This window comes from Heteronotia binoei, chromosome 1, assembly GCF_032191835.1.
Source record: "Heteronotia binoei isolate CCM8104 ecotype False Entrance Well chromosome 1, APGP_CSIRO_Hbin_v1, whole genome shotgun sequence".
In the NCBI taxonomy this organism is placed as follows: Eukaryota; Metazoa; Chordata; class Lepidosauria; order Squamata; family Gekkonidae; genus Heteronotia; species Heteronotia binoei.
In genome coordinates, this window is record NC_083223.1 from 250,385,665 (window position 1) to 250,404,141 (window position 18,477).

General features: G+C 47.4%; 1 protein-coding gene across 1 annotated transcript in view; it reads left to right on the forward strand.

Annotated features, from left to right (window-relative positions):
• Positions 1-8,443, forward strand: part of LOC132587776 (uncharacterized) — a 33,435-nt gene extending 24,992 nt beyond the window's left edge. Inside the window, exons 7-12 of the mRNA XM_060260147.1 lie at positions 1,283-1,372; positions 3,005-3,094; positions 3,713-3,835; positions 5,427-5,558; positions 6,790-6,906; positions 7,390-8,443. Of these exons, the coding sequence (XP_060116130.1) occupies positions 1,283-1,372; positions 3,005-3,094; positions 3,713-3,835; positions 5,427-5,558; positions 6,790-6,906; positions 7,390-7,503 (666 nt within the window). The 3' untranslated portion in view covers positions 7,504-8,443. The remainder of the gene's footprint in view (positions 1-1,282; positions 1,373-3,004; positions 3,095-3,712; positions 3,836-5,426; positions 5,559-6,789; positions 6,907-7,389) is intronic.
• Positions 8,444-18,477: the final 10,034 nt, after the last annotated feature.

An 18,477-nucleotide genomic window follows, 5' to 3' on the forward strand; every position in this document is an offset into this window, starting at 1 on the left:
ATTTGGGCTCCCCAAACAATTGCATGGCTTGGCTGGTGTTGCTTTGGAAAGGGTACTGGGAATGGAATGGTTGAGGCAGGCAGCTCTCCCCTCTGGCAGCATCTGAGGCCTGACTAAGGTTCCCAACTTCAAGGTGGGGCCTGCAGAATTCCAACTGATCTCCAAACTTCAACCATCAGTTCCCCTGGCCTAGAGGAATGGCAGCTTCAGTGGATGGGTTCCATGTAGGGTTGCCAAGTCCAATCCCAGAAATATCTGGGGACTTTGGGGGTGGAGCCAGGGGACGTTGGGGGTGGAGCCAGGAGACACTGGGGAGGAGCTAGGGGGAGGGGGAAAACAGCGCCAGGGAGCGTGGCAAGCCGCCCAGTCTCAGAGCGGGCGACGCCGCTGCGCAGCTGCCGCCTCTTCTCTGCTCGCCGTGGCTGCTCCTCCGAGATGGGCTCAGGCTGAGCCCATCTCGGAGGAGCAGCTGCGGTGGGGCGGGGGGGGGGGGCGGCAGTGGCGTGGCGGCCTCGCCCGCTCCACCTCTGGGGTGGAATCGGAGGGGGGGGAGGCGAGCCGGGGGCGTGGCGAGCCGCGAGTCCGGGTCCTAGAAGGGCCCGGATTCGTGGCTCGCCATGCTCCTGGCCTACCTCCACCCTTCCCTTCTCTGGTTTTGCCTGCGCTGCTGCCGCCTCTTGGCTGCTCCTCCGAGATGGGCTCAGCCTGGGCCCATCTCGGAGGAGCAGCTGCGGTGGGCGGGGAGGGGGCGGCAGCGGCATGGCGGCCTCGCCTGCTCCGGGATGGGGCAGCTCGCCATGCTCCCTGGCGCCATTTCCCCCCTCCCCCCGCTTTCATTTTTTTGGGGAGCGGGGGAAGAGGGTGGAAATCCTGGAGTCCCCCACCAGGGCGGGAGGGTTGGGAAGCCTAGTTCCATGACATATCCCCACTGAGCCCCCAAACTCAGCCTTGTGTTGGTGTAGTGGTTAAGAGCGGCAGACTTTAATCTGGAGAACTGGATTTCATTCCCTTCTCTTCCTCCAAATGAAGCCTGCTGGGTGATTTTGGGCCAGCCACAGTTCTCTCTCTCAGAATTCTCTCAGCCCCACCTACCTCACAAGGTGTCTGTTGTGGGGAGAGGAATAGAAGGCAATTGTAAGCCGCCTTGAGTCTCCTTACAGGAGAGAAAAACCAGATATAAAAATCAACTCCTTCTCTAAGCTCTGCCACCAGATCTCCAAGAATTTCCCAAACTGTAGTTGGCAACTTTAGACCTACTTAATCCTCTCCAATCTCTCCCTAGGAGTTGTTGTCCATGCTGGCACTGAAACCAGGTCAGAAAGTATTGGATGTTGGCTGTGGGCTTGGCGGAAGTGATTTCTACATGGCAAAGGTACTGGGCTACTAGAAGCTCACCCTCACCCTCTCAAATATTTCCCTGATCCCTTTCTTTTTCTGGGCACTGCTCCTGAGCCTAGGTTTGCCAACGTCCAGGCAGGGGCCTGGAGATCTCCTGGAATTACAAACAGATCTCCAGATGACAGAAGTCAATCCCACTGGAGAAAATGACTGCTTTGGAGGGCAGACTCTATGGTATTATACCCAGCTGAAGTCCCTCCTGTCCCCAGTCCCCACGCTCCTGAGGCTCCACGCCCCCCACTCCCTCAAAGCTCAGGGCTGGCAACTCTACATGGCCTCTAACAGTTGCCATACTGGCAGAAATTCACTGCAACTCCCTGCTGCAGAAAGTTGCCCCTGCTGAAATCTGCCTGTCATGTACCCAGCGCAGGGCCTATCTGGACTTCTGTTTGTCATACTTCTACCCCACCCTTTTTCAAGGTGGTCAGAGCATAAGATATCACACTCTTCTCCTCCATTCTATCTTCACAGTAACCCTGTGAAGTAGAAGGTCAGGCTGAAAGAAAGAAACTGGTCCAAGGGTCACCCTGTGGGTCTGACCGAGTGGGAATGTGAACCCAGTCCCATTGGACACACTAACCCCTACACCACACAGGTTTGCGAGTGGCCTTCCCTCACAGTATGGGGTGGATGCTGCACATTCAGATCTCTTTGGAAGTAGTTTAACTGCCAGAGCTTCCCTCAGGAACCTGTGTAGAGCCCAAGAACTTGGTGGTGCTGTATTATAAGACCTGTAACCTGTGAAGCCAATTGGAAACTGGTTTCATTTGAAAGTGTGGGCATAACAGGGAAATGCTGATCGTATTGGGATGTTTGGTTAATATAGCAGAGTTTGCCCATTCATAGAAGCATGGTATTATGTGCAATAAATAAATTCCCAAGAAGTATATTGCAAAAGTAAAACTTCCATTTATTCAGGTAGATTCAGTTCAGATTCAAGTTGAAGTTGAAAGGAGAGATAAGAAACTTAATCATCCCATATCACATTGCTTCTACCACAGAGAGCTGTAGATGCATCTAACGCCATGAAAAGCCATGTGAAGCAGTGGAGATAAAGCGCACTGGGTGAGAGGTGGGGTTAGAGAACAGCTCCCAGGTTAAGACACAGAGAGGCATCCCATTAAGGAGAGAACACCTATCCATGCTTAGAGCAATGTGTCCCCATCCAATGTTCAGGCATGTTGAGTTGCTTACCTCCAACAGATAGGTGCTATGGTTGCCAACCTCCAGGTGGGGCCTGGAGCTCTCCCAGAGATCAATTCTCCTGGAGAAAGCACCTGCTTTGGGGAGTGGCTGAGGACTGGGGGGCCACTGGTTTAGTTGGCTTCTAAAATGGGATTAAAAATGGGATTAAAATAGGTCCATCCACAGCTATTAGCCATGAGAACTGAACGGAACCTCAAACCTCAGAGGGAGTAACTTGCTGAGTACTGGTGCTGGGGGGCGGGGTAACCACAGCAGGGAGGCTTTGGCCTCCCCATGCCCCTGCTTCTGGGCCTCCAGAGGGGCATCTGGTTGCCATGGCAGTTCTCTCAAACAGGATGCTGATTTCAGTGGAACATCCCTGTGAGGTAACACAGCTACTTTTGTGCTTTCTTCTCCTCAGGAATTTGGTGTAGAGGTCTTGGGTCTGGATCTTTCACACAACATGGTGGAGCTGGCATTGGAGAGAGCCCAGAATGAGACTGAATCTCTGGTACTGATGAGGAAGGGCATTGGGGGAAAAGCAGAAGATCTTAAAGACAGGTGGGGTGGGATGGGGGGTTCCTATATGTCAAGGCTGCTGGATGGAAAATTGCTACCTGAGGCCCTTAGCCTAGCAACAGAAATGAGTGGAAAAACTGAGACAAGCATAAACCTGCTGATTATTTTATAAATGACACGGTATTTTACAAAGTAATATACAGGTCCCTGCCCCCAAGGAGCTTACAATTTACATTCTGACACTGGTGGAGAAAAGAAAAAGAGAGTCAAGAAACTGTGTGATAAGGGATGCAGATTGGCAAATGCAGTTTTGTATAGGTGGATTTTGGTTGGGTTTGGAGGCTGAAGAGTTAGGCCAAAGACTTTGTGATAAAGATGGATTCGAAGGAGAGAATTTGGGGGGTGGGGGGAGGGGTTTGCCTTCCAGGTATTCTGGGGGAGAGCTCCAGGCACAGAAGGCAGGAAGGGTACACAGTTGCCATTCACTTAAGTGTGACTTGAACAGGACAAATTCCTAGGCAACCAAGGCCTACATTCATTAGTGGGAGGGGATGACATTTTGTCTTCTCACCTCAGGCCCTACACTCTATTACTCCTCCTGTGGTTCTAGGTGCAATTTGAAGTTGGTGATGCCACCCGAAGGGTGTTTCCAGAGGGCTCCTTTGATTTTGTTTACAGCAGAGACACTATCTTGCATGTGGCAGACAAAAGCGCCCTCTTTCAGAGGTTCCTGGTAAGTGTCCCAAATTGTCTTCACCTAGGATTGCAAAAGGCTTGGAGAAAAATCTATTTTAGGGTTACCAGACATCCTCTTTTTAGAGGACATATCCTCTTTTTTTTTTTAATCTGTGCTCTTTTGGGCTCTTTTTTTTTAAAAAAAATGAGGAAAATGTCCTCTTTTGGGGTTAGAAGGTTAAGAATATTCCTGGGTACTAGCAGTTATCAGAGCTTAAATAGTAGGGGTATTTAAAATGAGGTTTGTCGTAGTGATCGCTTTTTTGAAGTAGTCAGTCAGGAAGTGTGTCCTCTTTTTTTGCTTTTCAAAATATGGTAACCCCAATTTATCTACATTATTTTACAAAATTTATATCCCACCTTTTTGCCTCACAAGGGCCACCAAGGTGACTAACAAATCAAAACATATATAGTAGACCTGTCTCTTTAATATAGACCTAATTTTCATGACGTTTTTGATGAACTGGAGGCCAATAACATTACTTGGTAAATAACATCCCATTAAGGCTGTATTAAAAAGATAAGAACAAAGCCTGAGTCCAGTGACACCTTCAAGACCAACTAAGTTTTATTCTGGGTATCGTTGGAAGAGAAGGACCATATTCTGTCCCTTAAGAACATAAGAGAAGCCATGTTGTATCAGGTCAATGGCCCATCTAGTCCAACACTCTGCGTCACACAGTGGCCAAAAAAACCAGGTGCCATCAGGAGGTCCATTAGTGGTGCTAGGACACTAGAAGCTCTCCCACTGCCCCCCCAAGCACCAAGAATACAGAGCATCACTGCCACGGAGAGTTCCATCAATATGCTGTGGCTAATAGCTCTCTTAGCCTCAGCCTCCAGAGGGGGGTTATGAGAGGCAGATAAATAGACAAACTGGATGGGTTTCCTTCCTGTTAACCCTTCTGCTTCTGTCCCTTTGATATTTAGTCAGATACTTCTGAGGGAAATTGCCTGCCTGCCTTCTGTTCCCACTTCTCTCTCGCACACACACAAAGAAGGAGGCATGTTGCTCTCCATATTTTCAACATGGAGGTAACCTCCATCTGTATCCATCCAGTCTGAAAATTATTTAGATGTGACTGTTTTGAAATAGTTGATCTTTGATTGTAATAAATGAATGTATCTATCTAGGTAGTTGGAATTGCTAGATCCTGTCTCCATCTCTCATCCTTACTGTCTTATTAGTTTGAAACTGACAAGTGGCTCTATGTACCTCTGTAACTGGCTAGTGCCCTCAAAACAAAGAATAGATCTGCTGTGTTTAGCACTAAAGTGCACTCTGTTACAGTAAAATACAGATTACTGGCTTATCATACCAATGAATCTATCTGTCAGGTATAACCTTTCATGTTGGTCTTAAAGGTGCCACTGGATTAAAACGTTCTACTGCTTCAGACCAACATGGCTACACCCACCTGAATTTTAAAAGATCAGGCATTTCCCCCCTGGTAGTTGGCAAACCTACCCTCAACCTGCCCTTGTAGAATCATAGACCTCCAGGGTCATCTATCCAACCCCTTGTATCCCTCTTCTAAAGCATTGTGAAAGTGTGCTCCTGCCTCAGTCCTACACATCTGTTTCCCCAGTTGTGGTTGAAACCAGGTGGACAGCTCCTCATCTCTGATTATTGCTGTGGGCCACGCCCATGGTCAGAAGTTTTCACTAAGTATGTCGAACAGAGGGGATACAGCCTGCTCGTGCCTTCGGAATATGGCCAGGTATGGAATGGAAAATTATCCCTGTAGAGGTCAGTAGCAGGCCAAATTAGACCTTTCCCTCCATTTGGATCAAATGACTAAGTGATCTTCACTTAGATCAAATGACTCAGTCATCAAAATTATATGTATTTTACTCAATTTCTACCCTGCCTTTCTTGCTGAGACTCAAAGTGGATTACAAAATATGCATAAGAAAAGCAAATCAGAAAGCAAAAGATGTCCAATAAACATTGCAAGAGGTCTAAGACTACAGAATTAGAAATCGGTGCAAACAAAAAACTTAGGTATGATATACTGTAAGCAATGCAGAAAGTGGATTGCAAACACAGAAGCAGTGGTGGAAAATGTCATCAGGTCATAGCTGACCTACCGTGACTCTGTAGGGTTTTCAAGCCAAGAGACATTCAGGGATGGTTTGCCATTGCCTGCCTCTGGCTTGTGACCCTGTCTTGCTCAGTGGTCTCCCATCCAAATACTAACCAGGGCTGACCCACTTAGCTTCCTAGATCTGGTGAGATCAGGCTAGTCTGGGCTATCCAGATCAGGCCATAAACACAGAAAGCCATGCAGTAAAATCAAGATAAGACAATAAACTTTTCAGTAGTGCACATTTCCAGGCTAATGGTCCAATAAGGAAGCTCAGCAGCTGTGGTTGTGGGCCAGTTTATGAATTCCTTCCCTGAAATAACGGTCCCTGTCCCCAATTTTCATGTTAGCTGGATGCATGTCAGAAGGGTCTCCCCCTGTCTTCTCAAATACCCTATGGAGCCCCTGGAACACCGTTGTGTGCAAGCAAGGGAAATGAGAATATGAAAAGCCCAAAGCAATGTAATATTGATTTGACTGCTAGAGGGAGCAAAACACATGCAGAACAGGGGAAAATCCTTGAAGCAACAAGAACACACAAGTGAGGAAAATGAGAATGCAGAAAAGCCCACAGCTGTTCTACCTTAAATGGAACTGCTGTTTCCTAAACTGTTACAGAAAAGGCACTACAGAAGCTCAGGTAAGGCTATAACTGTCTACAGAAAAAGGACACAGATTTCACACCTTGTAGTGACATTTCCCTGTTTAAAAAGAATTACCAAAATAAAATTAGTTAAGGGGTGCAGGGAATGGTGGTAGAAGTAGATGAGAGAGCCATGAGAGAGGCAGCTTTTGCATAGGGTGTATGCGAGGTTCCTCTTTCTTGCCTCCTGCTAATACCCTCCTCTCTGCTGAATTGCCACAGGTACTACAGAAAGTTGGATTCAAAGGTGTCCAGGCCTTGGACCACACAGAGCGGATGCTGTCAGCACTAACCCAGGAGCTGCAAGAACTGGAAAAAAGTCAGGAGAGTTTCATTCAGGTCAGCTGGGGAAAGGGGGGGATAGGTATGAAACTAGAACACACCTCTGTGGCACAGCCCCCACCCACCCTCCCAGTCTGGAGACTGCCATGAGCTACTTTACCCTGACATCAAGCAATTAAACCACTCTGGCTGTATTTTGAGACCCATGGATTGTTCTGCAGTTTTGTTGGGTCCAGGTAAGGAAGAAGTTTGGTGGCAGTTGCCAGGCATCCAAGCACAGCTTCAACTGCCTGTGCTCCTTCATATGGACCAAAAGTAAAGGGGCACAGATATGAAGTGACTCTTGGCTGCCCCAAATGACCAGAGTCGACCTTTTGCTTTGAGGTGTCTTTCTGTCTCAGCTGTGGTAGGAGTGGGAGAATTTCCCTTCATTTCCTGTACACTGCAGGGGCGCTATAAAAATTGTTTTCTTGCTTTCTGGTAGGTAGCATGAAAAATGCCTGTCTTTTCTTCCCGCACCCCCATCCTCACACACTGCAGGAGTTCTCCAAGGACGAATTTGAGGCCATGGCCTCTGGATGGAGAGAGAAGCTTGAACGCTGTGCGGATGGGGACCAACGTTGGGGGGTTTTCTGTGCGGTGAAGCCATTGTAGGCTCTGCTGCAGCCAGGCCAGTGAGTCCCAGCCAGCCAACTTCAAAACCTTTCCATCGTTCTAGCATTTAATAGCATTTACAAATGTGAATAGGTTTGCTTTTCTTTTCTCCTGCTTTTTTTGGGTCAAGTTTCAAGCCTGGATCCTAGACACAGAGGCTTGGAAGAAATGTCAGTTCTGAGTATGGACTTGTGCTGGCCTTTGATACAGACGATTTGGCTTTGATTAATTCCAAATCTGTCTGGAGAAGCAGAACGCTTTCTTGCTTTCTGTAATCTTTCTTTCTTTCTTTCTTATATGGTAGGAACTGAGCAATTGTTCCACTTCTCTGCATACCTCTTTTTGTCTCTGTGCTCCCAAGCACTGATGGCTCTCTGAAGAAGAGTAAAACTTAGTGCTGTTTCCTGTCAAGTTTGCAGGGAGAAGGAGGAAGGGACAAACTATTTCAGGTTTCCCAAATGTGTCTCTTCTCTTTAGCTTTTTGATGGTTTCCCTCCCACTCCTCTTGGCATGCAAAACAGTTCAGGAGAAGGTGGGCAAACAGATTTGCAAATGTATGGGTAGATTCTCAACTTGTATAATGCCTCAAAGTCTTTAGGAGTTCTCTGACTGGAATTCCAAGTTTGTACTTTGGATTTAGGGGTGCCAATCCACATTTGGGGGCAGGGGATCCCTTGGTTTGAAGGCCTTCCCCCCACTTCAGGGTCATTAGAAAGCAGGGGGGGGGATGTCTTCTAGGCACTCCATTATTCCCTATGGAAATCCATCTCCATAGGGTATAATGTAGAATCAGACATTGGGTATCTGGGGCTCTGGAGGGGCTGTTATTTGAGGTAGAGGCACCAAATTTTCAGCAGAACATCTGGTGCCCCTCCTCAACTCCCCCCCCCCCCCAAGTTTCAAAAAGATTGCAATCCAGGAAAAAAATGCAAAGGAAAAAGAATGAAGCTCTCTTTTCCCCAGCGCTGCAGCCCCCCATCCATATGGGGCTTTCAGAGCTCGCCCCCTGCAAATTCCCATTGTTAACTACAACCTGAGTTGCACTGAAATGTTGCGATCCTGTCAGCAGAGGGCAGCACCTTCCCATCTGGTTTATAGCTTGGTGGTGCCCTACCATGCCAAAGCAATGCCTTAGAACTTCAGATCTCAGTTGCAATTTGGAGAGTGTGTCCATGTCCTGACAAGAATGTCTCATAGGCTTGTTTTCACACAGTAATATTCTGTGTAGGGAAAAGCATGAGCCTATATTTAGATAGCAATAGATCGATCGCATTAGGTTTCTTATGACTGACTGATGATAGCACCATTCATTTGCATTTAACAGATGGGGAGGAGGTTTGTTGAGGTGGGGGAGATTTTAGTGCCACTTGGTGCCACTGGCAGAAAATCCCCCAAACACTTAATTTTAAGGGGCACAATCCACTGGGAAATGCTCCAGTTCAAGGTTGGATTCTTCCTAGAAACTAAAATGACTAAAGCGTTTGTACTTTGGTCACATTATGAGAAGACCAGGCTCACTGGAAAAAAATAATAATGCTAAGAAATGTCGAAGGCAGCAGGAAAAAAGGTAGACCCAATATGATATGGATAGACTGAACCCAGGAAACCCTGGCTCTCAGTTTGCAAGACCTGAGCAAGGCTGTTAATGACAGGGCATTTTAAGCCCTGGATAGCCCAGGCAAGCCCAATCTCAGATCTCAGAAGCCAAGCAGGGTCAACTCTGGCAAGTACTTGGATGGGAGACCTCCTTGGATTACCAGAGCTAAAGGCAGGGGCAAGCTTTATTCAGCCACCTCTCTAAATACCTTCCATGCCCTCAGTAGGGGTCAGTCACAGAAGTTGCCATGACTCCCAGGTGCACGCACACACACACACATATGCACATTAACCCCCCCCCCCCAAATAGAGTATTTTAGAGGTCATTCATTTATAAGTAGGGCTGCCAATCCTCAGTTGGGGCAGGGGATCCCCCAGTTTGGAAGCCCTCCCCCACTTCAGGATTATTGGGGGGGGGGGTGTCCGCTGGGCACTCTATTATACCATATGGAGACCAGTTCCCATAGGGTATAATGGAGAATTAATCTGTCTCCATAGGGTATAATGTAGAATCAGACACTGGGTATCTGGGGCTCTGGAGGGGCTGTGTTTTGAGGTAGAGGCACCCAATTTTCAGCATAGCATCTGGTGCCTCTCCTCAACCCCCCCCCCCCCCCAAGTTTCAAAAAGATTGGGCCAAGGGTTCCAATTCTATGAGCCCCAAAAGAAGGTGCCCCATCTTTCATCATTTCCAGTGAAAGGAAGGCTTTTAAAAGGTGCATGGTCTCTTTAAATGTGATGGCCAGAACTCCCTTCGGAGTTCAGTCATGCTCATCGCAACCTTGCTCCTGGCTCCACCCCCAAAGTCCACAGGTACTTCTTGAGCCATACCTGACAACCCTATTCATAAAGTTAGCATAGGTTGGAAGCTACTTGACAACATCTGACACCACACAAACACACATAGCTGTGCTCTTGCACAATTTCCATCCACTTCCACGGGATGCAACATGAAAACTTCCTGCTAGATTGGGACCAGGGAATCGGTTCTGATGATCTCTTGCTCTGCTACCTTTACTGGGGTCGTTGACAAATTGCCTCCCATTATCTCAACACAGGTAGTGCTGTTCCTGTGTTCCTGCTTTTTTATTTACAATAATAATAAATCTAGTTTTCATTTCTGCTTTTGCAATATTGATGTGATTGGTTGTGAGTTCTGCTGGAACAGAGGGGAAGTGCACAGCTTCCAGAAGAATGTCTTAAGGAATAAAATGTGGGTGGTTCTACACTGGGGCAATTTTCCACAATCAAGTTGTTGCTGCTTTGGCATGTGAAGTTAGAACAAAGGATCCAGCGTATCAGTGTGCTTCTGAAAGCATTTAACTCCCTGATCTTCCCAGCTGAACAGGAGATTGTGTTCCAATATCCTCATGAATCCACTTCCTCTTCTGTTTACAAACGTCAGCAGAGGTATATTTCCAAAATGTTTTTTTCTGGATTGAGCACCTTAGTGCTATAATGTCATGACACCCAGGTCTATTACCTAAGAGTAGAAGAGAAATAGAGCTGATGGCATGAATAGAGCAATGATGGCACACTCCCCCCACCCCCGATAATCCTGAAGTGGAGGAGGGCCTCCAAACTGGGGGATCCCCTGCCTCCAACTGAGGATTGGCAGCCCTACTTATAAATGAATAACCTCTGAAATGCCCTATCATTTTTGTGGTTTTTTATTTTTTTAATATGCATGTGTGTTTGTGTGCACCTGGAAGTCATGGCAACTTCTGTGACTGACCCCTACTGTGGGCATGGAAGGTAAACTTGATCAGCCATGGTTAGAACTTGGATGGCCAAGCCAGCCAGAACTGCGTTCCTGTGCGTTCCTGTTCAAAAAAAAGCTCTGCCTCTCATCATTACCATGGCCAAGTCTGGGCACTGCCAGCACCACTGGACCCCAACTCACTTTGTCAGTAACCCACCAAGAACTTTCCCGGTAAAGGAAGGAGCCAATTTGCCCCTTCCAGCCCCAGCCCCTGAGTGTGTGGGAAAATCTTGTGGAGAAACAGCAATGTAGAAAAATAAAATTAAAATTAAATTTAGCCCATTGCCCAAATCTTTGCTTTCTTGCCCAGGAAATGGAGGGGGGAACCCCACACATGGATAAATTAGCGAACAGTTCCTAAAGATGCTGACTTTGCCAGACAAGCCAGAGAAAGTAAAGAAGTCTTTGGCCAAGATCTGTCAGCAGGGTTCTCCAACACAAGGCACAAATGAGTTTGTTTTTAAATTTGACTATCTTCATTACTAGCTCTATTTTACTGAGTCTTAGTTAGGGTTGACAATTTTGGCTTGGGAAGCCCCTGGAAATTTGTTGTGGAGCTTGGGGAGGGCCGGGTTTCAGGAGGGGAGGTATATCAGCAGGGTGTGATGCCATAGTCTGCCCTCCAAAGCAGTCATTTTCTCTGAGGGAACTGGCCTGGAGATCAGTTGTAATTCTGGGAGATCTCCCGGTCCGACCTGGAGATTGGCAACTACAGTGCTAGCAGCATCTTATGACTGACAAGGAGACAGAGATGCCCCTCGCTCACCAGTTCTAAATACACATTTCACCTCAGACTCCCCAGACATTCAGTGCAGACATTTTCTTTGAAGACAGCCTACACAAAGAAATGTCTAAAGGCCCAAAGTGTGCTGCCAATTCCCAGTTTTGGGGAGTATGTGTGGGACATTGATGGCACTGTTGCAGCCTCGATATGTTAAATATTTTTGTCTGTGGGCTCTGTGCAGATGTGATACCCACATGAGGACATCCGCTTGGCTTGAATCACACACAATCCTGAAGCTTCACCGTAGTTCATCCAAATCGGCCCACACAGAATAGCTGGTTTTTCCTAGGCATAAATTCAAAAGTTCACTCCTATGAGTCAATGTGGTATAACAGTTAGAGCAGCAGACTTGGATTCAAAACCACCATTCTGCCATGATCCTGGGCCTGCTATTCTCTGCCTCACAGGGCTGCTGTGAGGATAAAATTGAAGGGGGGGAATATAATATGCTGCCCTAAGTTCTTTTTTGTTGTTCTTCAGTCGCACAGTCGAGTCTGACTCTTTGCGACCCCATGGACAAAGTCACGCCAGGCCTTCCTGTCTTCTACCATCCTCTGAAGTCTGCTCAAATTTGTGTTAGTTACATCAGTAATGCTGTCCGGCCATCTCATCTTTTGCCGTCCCCTTCTTTTGCCTTCTGTCTTTCCCAGCATCAGGATCTTCTCCACTGAATGCTCCCTTCTCATTTGGTGACCAAAGTATTTGAGCATCAGCTTCAGTATCTGACCTTCCAGTCAGGGTTGATTTCCCTTAGGACATAGGAGTTCTTAAAAAGGTAAAGGTAGTCCCTTGTGCAAGCACCAGTTGTTTTCGACTCTGGGGTGACATTGCATCACAACGTTTTCATGGCAGACTTTTTATGGGGTGGTTTGCCATTGCCTAGCCCAGTCATCTACACTTTCCCCCCAAGCAAGCTGGGTACTCATTTTACCAACCTCAGAAGGATGAAAGGCTGAGTCAGTCTCAAGCTGGCTACCTGAACCCAGTTTCTGCTGGGATTGAACTCAGCTCATGAGCAGAGTTTAGGACTTCAGCTTTACCACTCTGCGCTATGGAGTTCTTAGGAGGATAAAAAAAAAATGTTAGAAAAATTAGATGGGTGAAGGCATAAACTTGTTTTGAAAACCCTTTTCCCTTTTTCCTAACTGTGGAAACTTGGAGTTATCAGTCAGTAGGGTTAGGATTAGGGTTGCCATCTCTGGGCTGGGAAATACCTGGAGATGTCAGGGGTGAAGCCTGGGGAGGGAGGGTTCAGGAAGGGGAGAGACCCTATCAGGATATAATGGAATAGAGTCCACCCTCCAGGGCAGCCATTTTCTCCAGATGAACTGATCTTGGTCATCTGAAGAACAAGCGTAATAGCAGGGGATCTCCAGGCACCACCTGGAGATTGGCAACAGTAGTTAGGGTAGGCATCCTGCACATGCTCAGAGGCAATTCCAGATGGACAACCATGTTAGACTGTAGTGGAGAAATAAAACAAAAGTCCAGTAGCAGCTTAAAGACTGACATTTATTTCAGCATCGGCTTTTGTGAGTCAGATGCATTCATCATAGAATCCAGGGATCTCCAGAACAATGCTCCCTCTAAGTTGTAGAGTCTTGTGAGCAAAAATTCTGCTTTGTGAGCTACTGACATTAAAGTTGTGAGTGACTGCATAAATTAGTTTGCTCTCGGGCCATACTTCCTGAGCTAAGACAAAAATTTGTGAGACAGAAGCTGAAAACCTGTGCGCTAGCTCAGCTTAGAGGGAACACTGCTCCAGGGTCATCTAGTCCAACCCCCTGGCACAATGCAGGAAATTTACAAATACCTCCCCCCCGCCGCCCACACACACACAGTGACTCCTGCTCCATGCCCAGAAGATGACCAAACCCCCTCCAAAAACACATCCAGGATCCCTGGCAAAACTGGCCTGGAGAAAAATTGTTGCCTGACCCCAGAGTGGTGATCAGCATTTCCCTCATCATATAAGAAAGGGCTACAAGAACTAAGCACTGAAGTGGCCAACCATTGTGTATGTGTGAAAAATGCCATCAGGCCACAGATGACTTATGTCAACCCCATAGGGTTTTCAGGGCAAGAGACAATAACAGAGGTGGTTTGCCATTGCCTTCTTCTGCACAGAGACCCTGGAATTCCTTGATGGTCTCCCATCCAAATACTAACCAGGGCCAACCCTGCATTCTACCTAATGGCTGAAACCTTCATGCATCTGCTGAAGTGAGCCACTGGCTCACGAATGCTGATGCTGGAATAAATTTTGTTAGTATTATGATATCCCTAGACTTCTTGTGCAAGTCAGGCGTTTTACAATTGCTTCCTAGCTTCTGAGGCTCTCCTGACAGTCTTGGCTGATCAGCCCTGGTGAAGCTCTGGCTCTAATTAAGCCTTGATAGATTTCCTTGAGAAAAAAGTTCCCTGCTGAAGCCACGTGGTCCCCTAATTTAGGTTGGAAAGCTGCCATTAGCCAGTGGGGTCTACTGTGTACAGCCAAACCTCTGCTGGATCAGCTCAACTGCTCAGGGGACGAGACTAGTTGCTTGTCTTATGATGCCAAATGAAGCAACCTCCAAAGTGAAAAAGAGGCACCAAGATACTCAGTGAGGGTGTCTGAGGGTAGCCTCTGGGTGGTGCCCCCAACTTCCAGACTGTACCATACCCCTTGTGATGTCACCTGCCTTTCAACATATTCACCCCACTTTCCCTTTGTGCAGTGAACGCTGCTCTGGCTAGTCCAGATCTCTAAAAAGAGAAGGTAGCCTTTGCCAGAATGTTATAACAAAAAACGCAGATAGTTTTTTTCTGTTCACCATCAAAGTCCCTGCTGAGAACAGGAGTGGGGGGGTGAGAGAGACAGATAGAGAGAGGACATCTCTTTCTTCCCATCCCTCCTTCCGCCCCCACTCCAGTCTCAGGGACACACAGCTGTGCAGACGACATTTCTGGCCCCACTTCCGCAGAATCCTTTTGACCATCTTGCCCCCATGCCCCACAGCTGCAGTGGGAACTATGTCCCATGGGAGAAAGGATCCGGTCTGCTTAGCACTTAGTACATCTTGTCCCCTGGAGAAAGGGAAATGGGAAGGGTTCCAAAAGATGCTGGGAACCAGACTGGGCTCCATCACCAGCTTTGGCAGAGCAGTAGAACCTAATGGCTGGATTAAGACGAGGATCAGTTCCCCTGGAGAAAATGGCAGCTGCAGAATGCAAACTCTATGGTGTACCATAGATTGGGTGGCCAAACTGTGGTTCGGGAGCCACATGTGGCTCTTTCACACATATTGTGTGGCTCTCAAAGCCCCCACTGCCCAGTTGGCTGTCTTGGAGTAGGCATTTCTTCACTTCTCCAAGCCAAGCCAGCTGGCAGCTCAGAGAATGCATTTAAAGTTTAAGTTTCTTTCTTTCCACCTCTCCCTCCCCCACCTATTTTCCTTCCTTCCTTCTCTCAAACATCTGACATTCATGTCTTGTGACTCTCAAACATCTGATGCTTATGCTATGTGGCTCTTACATTGAGCAAGTTTGGCCTGCCATAGATTCTAGGAGAAATCCCTCCCCAATTATCCTCTCCTCAGGCACCATCCTCAAATCTCCAGGAATTTCTCAGGTTGTGGTTGGCAACCCTATGTGGGGAGGGGAGGGTTTGGGGAGGGAAAGGACCTCAGTGGGATATAACACCATAGAGTCCACTCTCAAAAGCTACCATTTTCTCCAGGGAACTAGTCACTGTAGTTTGAAGACCACTGCTAATTACAAGATATTGGCCACTCTAGTTACCAACCTCAAAGTAGGGCTTGAATTTTTCCTGGAATCTCCAGATTACAGAAATCAGCTTCATTTGTCTGTACACCGCAAAGAAAGCAAAACAAACTACCTAAAAGTTCACAGAATTTATAAAAAGGAATCCTGGGAAGGGAACAATTTTCTATAAATTTTGCAGGTGGGGAGAGTTTATGTACTATATTTACGGGTCCTTCTTTTTGGTGAGAATCAAAGTGGATTACAAAATTCTTTCTCCCCAAAGCTACGGCCCCAATTCATATTTTTCACCAACCACCAAACACAACCCTACTTTTTGCTGTAGATACAGAGGGGTCAAACTAATTTGTTACAAGGGCAGGATCTGACATAAACGTCACTTTGTCAGGCCAAGTCATGTGTGCCATAAAATTGAATGCCAGGTACAGGAAATATAAACTTTATAAAGGATACAGGCAAACCCAATTAACAATATTAATTTTTGTTACTCAAAATGCAAACATGCTTAAAACATTAACACACTTACAGTATTACCTTACAGTAACTCCCTGATGCCCCTCCTCCCATTTCCACCGCTCTGGAACAGGATACAGGGGCATCATGCACAATCCCTGTCCTCTGGCAATGAAGAACATAAGAGAAGCCATGTTGGATCAGGCCTGTGGCCCATCCAGTCCAACACTCTGTCACACAGTGGCCAAAAAACCCAGGTGCAATCAGGAGGTCCACCAGTGGGGCCAAGACACTAGAAGCCCTCCTACTGTGGCCCCCCAAGCACCAAGAATACAGAGCATCATTGCTGAGACCGAGATTTCAATCTATGACCAGTTGCTTGTGTGCTGGATATGAACCCTGGATGGGCCAATTCTACTAAATTATATGCTGGGGGATCTATCTGATCATGGATCCCCAGGGATACATGTGCGTGAAGCGCCCTCAAGACACAGCTGATTTATGGCAACCCTGTAGAGTTTTCAAGCAGGAGAATTCAGAGGTGGTTTGCCATTGCTTCCCTCTGCATATCAACCCTGGAGTTCTTTGGTTGTCTCTGATCCAAATACTAACCAGGACAGATGCTGTTTAGCTTCCAAGATCTGAGACTGGGCTAGCCTGGACCATCCAGGTCAGGTTGAGATACATGCCGGCAGCCTTCTATGCACTGAACATATTCTACAAAGGACCTAGTTCAGGGGGATTACAGATTTACATTGAAATGGATCTAGGAGCAAACAAAGCTGCTTTCTGCTGAATCAGTCACTCTCAGTCCAGTGTAGTTCAGAAGTGACTAGCAGATGCTCTCCAAAGTTTCAGGCAGAGAGCCCCATGCTGTGCGTTTCAAGAGGCAGAAACCCTAGGTCAGGGATGGCCAAGCTTGCTTAACGTAAGAATCACATAGAATAAACATCAGATGTTTGAGAGCCACAAGACAGGAAGGAAAGCAGGAAGGCAGGCAAATAGATGGGTGAGGGAGAGGTGGAAATAAAGCAACTTTAAATGCATTCTCCAAGCTGCTGCTGGTTTGGCTTGGAGAAGTGATTTAAATGCCTTTTCCAAGCCGGCCAATGAGGCGGTGGGTCTTCAAGAGCCACACAATATGTGTGAAAGAGCCACATATGGCTCCGAGCCACAGTATGGCCACCTCTGCACTTGATATGGGTGAAGTGAGGGACTGATTCTGCAACTTTCTGCACACAAAGCATGTTCTGCTCTGCACCTTGTGCCAAAAACAGGCCCTTGGTGCATTTAACTGAGAACTGTCTGATCTAACTGGCAATGGCCCTCTACATTGTCAAGCCCATGCCTACTCAAGAATCTGATCTTTCTTTCTGGAGATGCCGTGGGGAAAAGGCAGGAACTGGCCAATAAGCAGTGCATGACTGGCTCTGGAAATGATTAATATCTATGAAGATGAAATTCAAGTGTGAGCAATAACTCTCCAGGCTAAGTCACAAATCCTGCCAAGATCATTCTTGTTGTCTGTGTTAAACATACAATTACACTTTGCACATGTGTAGAAGCACTCTTTTTATTACTCTGTCACATGTTGCACGGGTTGAGCCCTTGGCACTAAAAACAGATTGGGGAGGGGGGGTTAACCACAGCTCAGTCCCAGTCTTCTTATATCTGGAGACAGTTTGCTATGAGAGCAGTTTGCTGTGGGATCTTGAGGAGAGACCTGGAGCAAAAACAGGCTTGTCTTCTAGAGACATGGATGCCACAGCAGGGAGACAGGGATGGCAGGAGAAAAACAGACAGAAGAGGGTTGCACAGTAAACAGAGCTGGGGAAGCAATGGTGCCTAGTGGCCAGAGCCAGTCAGGGAGTTGTAAAGCGAGAGGTCACATGAAGAATAAGGTCAATGAGAGCAGAGAATTGTAGCCAGGTTGGACAGTAGGTTTACGCAGAGTTGGTCCAGCTGTTTCTCTGGGTCAGCTTGGCTCCTGGCCTCTGGAAGAGGGAGCTGGCCCAGGGTGGGGCCCCTACTGTGGGGACAGAGCAGATGAACTCACCAGATTCTTCCCAGGCTGACTCACCTCCCAGGGGGTGGGGAGGTGGGAGAAGAGGCTGACAAGAGCCCCGCCCTTCACCCACATCCACCTGGCTCTAATCACAAGACCCCGATAACTCTCCCACGCCCACAACCAAGTCCAGAAACCCGGGAGACTGAACAGCACCCACACGTGCATGCAACCCCTGCAACACACACACACAACTACAGGGCTCCATTCCTTTCACAAGTTTGGGAAATGGAACTCAAGACATCTGTGGCCCAGCTTTCCCCTCCCTGACCCAGACATGGAGGAAGGAAAGAGCCCAGGGAGACCCAATCTAGCAATATTCTCTTACAAAAGGAGATTCACACAGAATTGGCCGCCCCCTCCCACCACTGCTGCTATCTCCTGAGCCAGTTTAAAACCAAAGATGCCCTCTTGACATTCCAAGAACGTCGTGTGCCTAGGACCATAGCCAGGATTTAAAATCTGGCGGGGCCGCAGGCAGGATTTTTTGTTTAGGGGGGCCAGGCTCTCAGTGTCAGCTCTCAAAATATCCTGTGAATGTCCCTTAAAAAA